The 8,341-nt window shown below is 43.4% G+C and overlaps 2 protein-coding genes across 2 annotated transcripts; one reads left to right on the plus strand and one right to left on the minus strand.

Moving 5' to 3' along the window:
- The first annotated feature begins 1,918 nt into the window (after positions 1-1,918).
- bcl2l16 (BCL2 like 16) lies at positions 1,919-3,926 on the plus strand. Its single transcript, XM_021605619.2, has 3 exons — positions 1,919-2,156; positions 2,462-3,097; positions 3,721-3,926. Exons 2-3 carry the CDS (start codon positions 2,618-2,620, stop codon positions 3,850-3,852), a joined length of 612 nt encoding a protein of 203 aa, XP_021461294.2. The 5' UTR covers positions 1,919-2,156; positions 2,462-2,617; the 3' UTR covers positions 3,853-3,926.
- A 1,072-nt stretch (positions 3,927-4,998) lies between these two features.
- On the minus strand, positions 4,999-7,737 carry tubb2b (tubulin, beta 2b). The gene is made up of 4 exons (XM_021605618.2): positions 7,575-7,737; positions 6,556-6,664; positions 6,336-6,446; positions 4,999-6,217 (listed from the first exon to the last, which is right to left on the minus strand). Exons 1-4 carry the CDS (start codon positions 7,629-7,631, stop codon positions 5,157-5,159), a joined length of 1,338 nt encoding a protein of 445 aa, XP_021461293.1. The 5' UTR covers positions 7,632-7,737; the 3' UTR covers positions 4,999-5,156.
- Between the last annotated feature and the right edge of the window lie 604 nt (positions 7,738-8,341).

An 8,341-nucleotide genomic window follows, 5' to 3' on the forward strand; every position in this document is an offset into this window, starting at 1 on the left:
ATGTTCCAATATCTAGTGGAACGCCTTCCCAGAAGAGTAGAGGCTGTTATAGCAGCAAAGGGGGGACTAACTCCATATTAATGCCCACAATTTTGGAATGAGATATTCGACGAGCAGGTGTCCACATACTTTTGGTCTTGTAGTCTATTTTTCACCAAGGACATAGAAACTACAGTAAGCAACATACTCACGTACTCTCAAATACTTCAGCTCTCAACCAAAGCTGGTGTTGGAAAGCAATTATCTTGTAATCAGCTTGTCAGATGAAACTGTCAGAGTGATTTTGTTTCATCTGGTTAAACACTTTAGTTTCCCTGGCAGGGACTGAACCAACTTCAAAGGGCCCTGTAGCCTACAGTAAAACTCTAGACAGGAAGTTCCCCCCCTGCAGATGTTGCCACATGAACATATGAGAGCCCTGATAGCAGGTACTATCAACGATGTCACTTCCCCTGCACCCTGTCTCCTGTCTCTGAGGAGGGGAACCATGTTAGACACTCATTGTAACGTTCTAGCATTGTCTGTCTGTTGAATGTTGAAGAATAATAAAGCACGTCTCTCATTCGGCATCTATCTATGGGGAAGGATGAGGAGACTTGTCATTTTTCATATCTCCTTCTGCATGTACAGTATGTGCCAGATGGGCAAACACACGGAGCTGCTGACGATGCTACTTGAGCTGGTCTTTGTCTTCACTTATAAATCAACGGAGTAAACAGGACTACATGACTTAACCCTAATTGAGCCTGTAAATTTCTCTGGATAAGAGCGTCTGCTAGATGACTAAAATGTCAATGTAAATGAGTGCATCTGATTGATCCCCAAGTGCTCCATCAGATTAACGGGTACGGAGATAGTTAACACACAGGCCAGTGTAGATGCACACATGAACATGAGTGCGTCATTAAGCCATACACTGTCGCAATAAGAACCCTTTCTTTTTGTCTCTTTAAATCAACATACAATTATTTGGTTGCAATATGCGTAATCACAAGAATAAAAACAAATGTATTGAAACCCAAAATGCTTGACAATGTGTTAGAGATAAATTATTGTTTCCATGTTGCTGGTGCCATGGCCATACAATATACTGGTTGTATATACAAAGCTGCAGGGGAGGAAGTACAAAGGAAACCATTTCCTGGTCTCTGTTATTTCAATCAATTACAAACTTACAGTATTGCAAAACCATCATTTACAGTTCAATACTGACTGCAACTCACAAGCTCAAATCTGTTTAGTGACACACCACTGCATCCTAGTGGAAGTCCAAGTGCTTGCATGCGGCTTTTATTGCCTTGCACTCCATTGGTCAGCATTATTCCTGGTGGAGGAACAGATAGGTAGATTGGCAGACTCCCATTGGAGGAAAACAATGGTCAATAGAGGATAGCACCTCATAAAGCCTACGCCTCCTTACCACATTCCCCTGACTGGCACCACACAGATTACAGACAGGCTGAAAGAAGCTCACTGGAAGAAACACAATCAATGCTAAATCTGTATGTGAAGGAGTAGGATTGTTGTTGTATGTTAATCTTGATGCTGTGTGAGTGTGTGTGTGTTTGTGGTCTCTGAATTAAAATACCACAATCAAACATCAATGACAAATGTTCCAGAGCTAAAACGGTATAATTGTACATCTATGTAAGGCTGCACAACATCACAGTATGAAATCTGGTTTTGATGAGGGCAGAATCCAAAAAGAAACATCTCTGAATGGTTTTCAGTGAAATTGCTCAGTGAAATATTAAACCTATCAACTGATGACTTTATTTTGGCCTGCCTCCTCTTTGACTGTCTTCACCAGTATGATCTCACAGACTTCAAATGAACCTGTTTCTACACTGAGCCACACACACACACACTCTAAGATCTATATTTAACTTTGCTTGTGTTGGAATGGGGATGTGTGTCAGAGGGTTGATGATTGTGCATATGACGCAGGAGTTCAGTGTCAGTTTCCAACAAGGCCTCTAAATTTAGCCTGGGTAAAGGCAGCAACGAGCGGACCGTTTGACGACCCACTCCTGCTGAACTATATACTGCTTTGGACCCGCTGTTGTTCCGCCACCTGCACCACTAATTCCTTTTTGTGTTTGTGTGTGTGTATGTGTGTGTCTTGGTACCACTTGTGTTTTGGTGGAAGGGAAGGGGTGAGTTTTAAATACTTTCTCTGTTGATTGCTAGTGTTGTTTATTGGAAATGTGCACATTTGCTTTATTAGTTGATATTTAAGAATGTTATATTCAAATATTGTATGATATGTCTGTGTAATATGATATTAGTCTAACAAACATCATAATGGAGTTGGAGAAATGCACAGATTTGACTAACATTAACTGAAAAGAATTCCACTTGTTTTGTTTATAAAAGGTATAATAAGTGCTACATGGTTTTTTACCCACTGTGCCGTTCAACATGTACAGTGCAGAGGTTGATGATTTCTTTGTGGTTTCAGGTGATTGGATCTCTAACCCTCGATGAGGAATTGACATTGCTGAGAGGATGGCTGATGGCAACTTGGCACAGGGACTGTTTATCTGTGAATGGCCCACTGCTCTAATGCAAATCACAGCGTTGTGATTTGCGACAGGGTGTCAGTCAGCCGGAGGCGATGGGTCAGTCAGAGGGGCTAGAGAGCAGGGGTGGCATAAACAGCCCTGACCCCCTGGTACGAGAGGCCTATCTGATGTTACATGACTATATAAACTATGTGATCGCAGGGCCCGACGGCCACATTGGCCCACCCCCTACTGCTACAGCAGCAGCCCTGCGCCATGCTGGGGATGAGCTGCTAGTTAGGTTCCCCATCTTCTTCAGGCGTTGGCCACGTGTCTTCCACGATGTGACCGAGGCCACAGCCTGTCCCATGCTAACCGCCATCCTGGATGAGCACTTTGCCACCACCACCCCCGGGGGGCGCCGACGGGACCTGGCCTGGAGTGCGGTGCTGTCTGTGTATGTGCTGGCTGGCCAGATGGCCCTGCACTGCCATGAGAGGGGCATGGGGGGAATCCTGCCCCAGCTTAAGGAGTGTGTGGGGGGTTACGTGGAGAGGGTCATCTGTCCAGAGATTCGGGACAAGGGTGGATGGGTAAGTTTACTAGTCAAGGTTCTTCACTGGCAAAGTAAGCCTATGGCCTAGATTCAATCAGATCAAGCGTTAACCAGTGATGGCAGACAGCCACATAATGGATGTTTTGGCGGCGTTGGAGCCGTCAAATCGGTGAGCATCTGATCTTCCGATCATTGTCACGAAGCCACACCCGCCCCACTCCCGTTAGAAGTTCAGAACAAGAAAGTGTAAGCTATATAGAAATAATTACGCTCCAATTATAACATCATAAAATCAAATAATGAGGGTTTTTATCAGTCTAATTGAGGTGTAGATTACAGCTCATATTCCAGGGTTCAAACTTGGTAACAAGGCTGGCTGCATGGGATTTCTTTTCATGCGACTCTGCAGCCAATGGCAATGTCCGCTTTAGGTATAATGCCAGGAGCCGCTTGTGAATTTGACAACTCTAATGCAGATCCACCTCCGACATCGCCAAAACAAGGACATAGCTTTATTAAGGATGTCGGCTAAAGCAGATGTGATTGAACAGAGCACTAGACTACAGTTTAAAATGTTAGGTTGTCCTGTTGTTGTTGTTGTTGTGAATCTTAAATTCTGTTTAATTCCTGGGATCTAATCACATTTTCTGTTGATGGCAGACAGGATTTGTGTCCCGCTTTGGGCAGAAGCAGGACTTGGAGGGCCAGGTGAAGAAGGTGTGTTGCTGGACTCTACTGCTATTGGCTACCAGTATCCTGTCCTATTTCCTGTGGAAACGAATAAAATCTTAAACACCCCCACCTGGTGACCACAATCAGATCGCTCCAAAAGTCCCCTTATTGAATAAATATTTTCCCAAAGCGTATATTTTCCAACTGTATTTCAATGTCCCACTATTGTCTATTTTAAACCATTGAGGTGTGCAATCATGCTGGTAAAAACATTACCTCAGTAATGTGCCGGGCAGTTGTGGGACTTTGCATTAGACATTGACGTAACAGTTTCAGGGCTCAACATACAATAGGCTCCCAGTATTAACCAGCCAGCTAGTTTACAACTGAATCATAATTCAGTAGAGATAAGCTTTTCACTGTGTCAGGTGTCAGCCAAGGATATTTGCACAACTGAAACCGAAATGCCCTATCCAACATATATTTTTTGTTGTTGCTGAAAATGCCCCATCCAGGCAGCAAATTGATTATTTTTCCCTACATCAGATATCTTTCAGAGCTGGTCTGCTTGGTCAAGAGGCCAATTAGTGAAATAAAAACACCAGATATGGGCTGCTTGTGTAAATGCAGATTTTAGTTTGTCAAGTTCAACCCATGTCATAAATGGTGAATGGACAGGCATGTTCTAATATTGCTCTTACACCTTTGACTTTGTCAGCCAAATTAGCAATAAACTTCATGATAGTCTACATGTGTATATTTATGTGCGCGCTAACATCGAAATAAGGAACTAGAGGGTTTATAAAACACCACTTTACTTGCCAATTTGGTCTGTCAACATCACAGGGGACAAAGTCCTTGGATAACTAGCATGGTTATTAGTGCATGTTATGTCAGACTAAATCATAGCTTGAATGGCTAATTCAAAACAGATTTACCATGAGTTTAGCTCACTAATCAGATTTCAGAGGCATGGCAAAACATGCAAAAACCTGAGCTTATGCCTCAGAACTAGCACAATTGTGCTGGGGAACACTGTAGCCCCTCATCTTACTATGTATAGAAAACATACATCAATGACTTCATAAATGCACCAACACCTGCACTACAATTATGAAACTGTGGTTACAATACATTTGTCATTTGAATGTTTTCACCACTTGACCAATTGCCTAGTTGAAAAACTGGTTGTCAGAATAATGTGTGACATGTGATTACTGAGCTGGCTATTATTGAAGCAACCATTAAATGGAGGAATACGGCACATTAAACAAAATAAATTTTATTGACATGTTTCTGTACAGACAAGAAATGACAGGAATAGCAGAGGTGACAAAACAAAAGGACAGGTAACGGAACACTGGAAAGGTCAAGACTGACATGTCAGTGAATTATACAGCTTGGATGTGCACAATTACAAACATTTAGGCCAGCTCCTCTTCTCCCTCCTCTTCAAACTCTCCCTCCTCCTCAGCGGTGGCATCTTGGTACTGCTGGTACTCAGACACCAGGTCATTCATGTTGCTCTCAGCCTCAGTGAACTCCATCTCATCCATACCTTCTCCGGTGTACCAATGGAGGAAAGCCTTACGCCTGAACATGGCTGTGAACTGCTCTGAGATACGCTTGAACAGCTCCTGGATGGCTGTGCTGTTGCCGATGAAGGTAGCAGCCATCTTGAGGCCACGGGGAGGAATGTCACAAACAGCAGTCTTGACGTTGTTGGGGATCCATTCAACGAAGTAGCTGCTGTTCTTGTTCTGCACGTTCAGCATCTGCTCATCCACCTCCTTCATGGACATGCGTCCACGGAAGATGGCAGCCACTGTAAGGTAGCGTCCGTGGCGGGGGTCGCAGGCGGCCATCATGTTCTTGGCATCGAACATCTGCTGGGTGAGCTCAGGCACAGTGAGGGAGCGGTACTGCTGGCTTCCCCTGCTGGTGAGGGGGGCGAAGCCAGGCATGAAGAAGTGGAGACGGGGGAAGGGCACCATGTTGACAGCAAGCTTACGGAGGTCAGCGTTGAGCTGTCCTGGGAACCGCAGGCAGGTTGTGACACCGCTCATAGTCGCCGACACCAGGTGGTTGAGGTCTCCGTAGGAGGGAGTAGTGAGTTTGAGGGTACGGAAGCAGATGTCGTAGAGAGCCTCGTTGTCAATGCAGAAGGTCTCGTCAGTGTTCTCCACTAGCTGGTGGACTGACAGGGTGGCATTGTAGGGCTCCACCACAGTGTCTGATACTTTGGGTGAGGGCACCACGCTGAAGGTGTTCATGATGCGATCGGGGTACTCTTCACGGATCTTGCTGATGAGCAGGGTGCCCATGCCAGAGCCGGTTCCACCTCCTAGTGAGTGGGTGAGCTGGAAACCTTGCAGACAGTCACAGCTCTCAGCTTCCTTCCTCACAACATCCAGGACTGAGTCCACCAGCTCAGCTCCCTCTGTGTAATGGCCCTTGGCCCAGTTGTTTCCAGCACCACTCTGGCCTGCAAAACAAGATATTGGATAAATTATTGTAGTCTAGTACTCTATTCAGTTTATGTACAGGCGACATTATGAATATAATAAAAAAAAATACTGTACAAATATGAAGCAGAGACCTACCGAACACAAAGTTGTCAGGTCTGAAGATCTGGCCGAAGGGGCCAGATCTCACAGAGTCCATGGTCCCTGGCTCCAAGTCGACAAGCACGGCACGAGGCACGTATTTACCACCTAGACAACCAGGAGGAAAATAAAGAGCAATGTCAGAACCATACATAATCAATTGGGAGGGATAAGGAATTTGACAAATGTGGTTCTACATTAGACGAACAAGGCTTACCTGAGGCTTCATTGTAGTAGACGTTGATCCTGTCGAGCTGAAGGTCACTGTCCCCATGGTATGTACCAGTTGGGTCAATGCCATGTTCGTCACTGATCACCTCCCAGAACTGCAAGAAGAGCATTCGGATTTAGTCTACAGCACAAAATAGAATTCATATCAGGTAGGCTAATATGCCATTCAAAGTGTGATCCGTTAATCAAATGCGTGGTAGGCCTAATCAATTAGATTGTTTCAATATGCCATTTGATCACGTCAATGATCAATTCGACTATATTGCATGGTTCATTATAGGTACATAAAATGTATGGTTAGGTATCTGGAATGAAAATCTCCCTCCCGTAAAATTCCGCGCGCGCGGCATGACCTCCGATTGGCTGAAATCCATTAGCAATGGTTTTGAAAATGTCGAAACGTCACTTGATGAAACACCGCCCACATCTGCCAAAAAACCGGGCGCGGCGTGCTATCAATGATACGAATGTGGGTCATAATATGGGATTGAACAAATGTCCCATTTCCCCACCCCCAAGAAATATGTTTATTGCGACAATAACTGAAATGTAGTCGCTATTTAACAGATTACTTGGAATATGGCATCAGAGGCCTACTTCCCCCTTTGCGCATTGCAGTAGGGCGAGTAAAGTAGTTATCCATACCCACATTTAATCGATCAATTTTACATTTAATAAAACAATTTCTTAATACACATTTATGTATATTGTCTCGCTCGCCAGTAGTCTATAGTTTAAGGATCATTCCAGTCCAAATAAAACCGGTCGAATAAAAATAGAGTAGCGCATAAAAATAATTACCAACGCTTTTTTTCCTCTTCTTCCCACTCTCCCATCAAAACAATAACGGTAATCAATATAGGTTAGGAATATGAATTGCTTGCATTTCCATTAACAATACAGTTCTTTGGGTGTGGTTAACTGGACACGCATACAAAGAAACTGCGATTTTACGCAGTTATTTATCGCACGATTTGCGTCAAATTAATAAAACAGATGACAAACCTTAGCGCCGATCTGGTTTCCACACTGTCCAGCCTGAAGATGCACGATTTCCCTCATTTTTACTTTGAAGGTAGAACAACTCTTGTGCCAATAAAAAAAAACCAGTGGCTTGGCTTCCTTTCTTAGAGTGCGCTAAAAGAATGGTCTCCCTGACTATATAAGAGATTTTGTGCCCGCCCCTTAGATTCCATGTCACCAAATCTGACAAATCTATTGGTTAATATTTCTCAGGCTCAATTATTGACACACCTATAGACCAACCATATTCACAAAGAATGATTTTCATTGGCCTCTTCTGTCTATCAATCAAAATATACACAAACGTGTGATCCTCACATAATCTTGACGATTTGTCTTTAAACCGGCTAAAATCATATCTCATTTTAAACTATACTTTCTTCACCATATTTTGATCCAATAAGCCACACAGAGTACATGATTAAGAGAGGCACCGGTTGACTATTTAAAATATGTGAAACCTTTTCCCATAAAATTGTAGAACTAAGAACAACCTCACAGATGTAATATAAATCAACGTGGCTCATTGTTACGTTGAAACCATTCCTGGCAGAATTATTTCAGTTTCTTGGGGTGAAACATAGCTATTTCGTTTCTCGATTTACATTTTGTCACATGAGATGATTCCAACATCATGTCACATGTTTTCTGTCAAGAAAGGGATCTAATATGTCATCGAAGATATGTCAGTTGTTTTGTTATCATAACACAACATAGTCTACAGCCTTTGATACTGTCCCGGAAACCTT

Source organism: Oncorhynchus mykiss, chromosome 6, assembly GCF_013265735.2.
Source record: "Oncorhynchus mykiss isolate Arlee chromosome 6, USDA_OmykA_1.1, whole genome shotgun sequence".
NCBI classification, from domain to species: domain Eukaryota; kingdom Metazoa; phylum Chordata; class Actinopteri; order Salmoniformes; family Salmonidae; genus Oncorhynchus; species Oncorhynchus mykiss.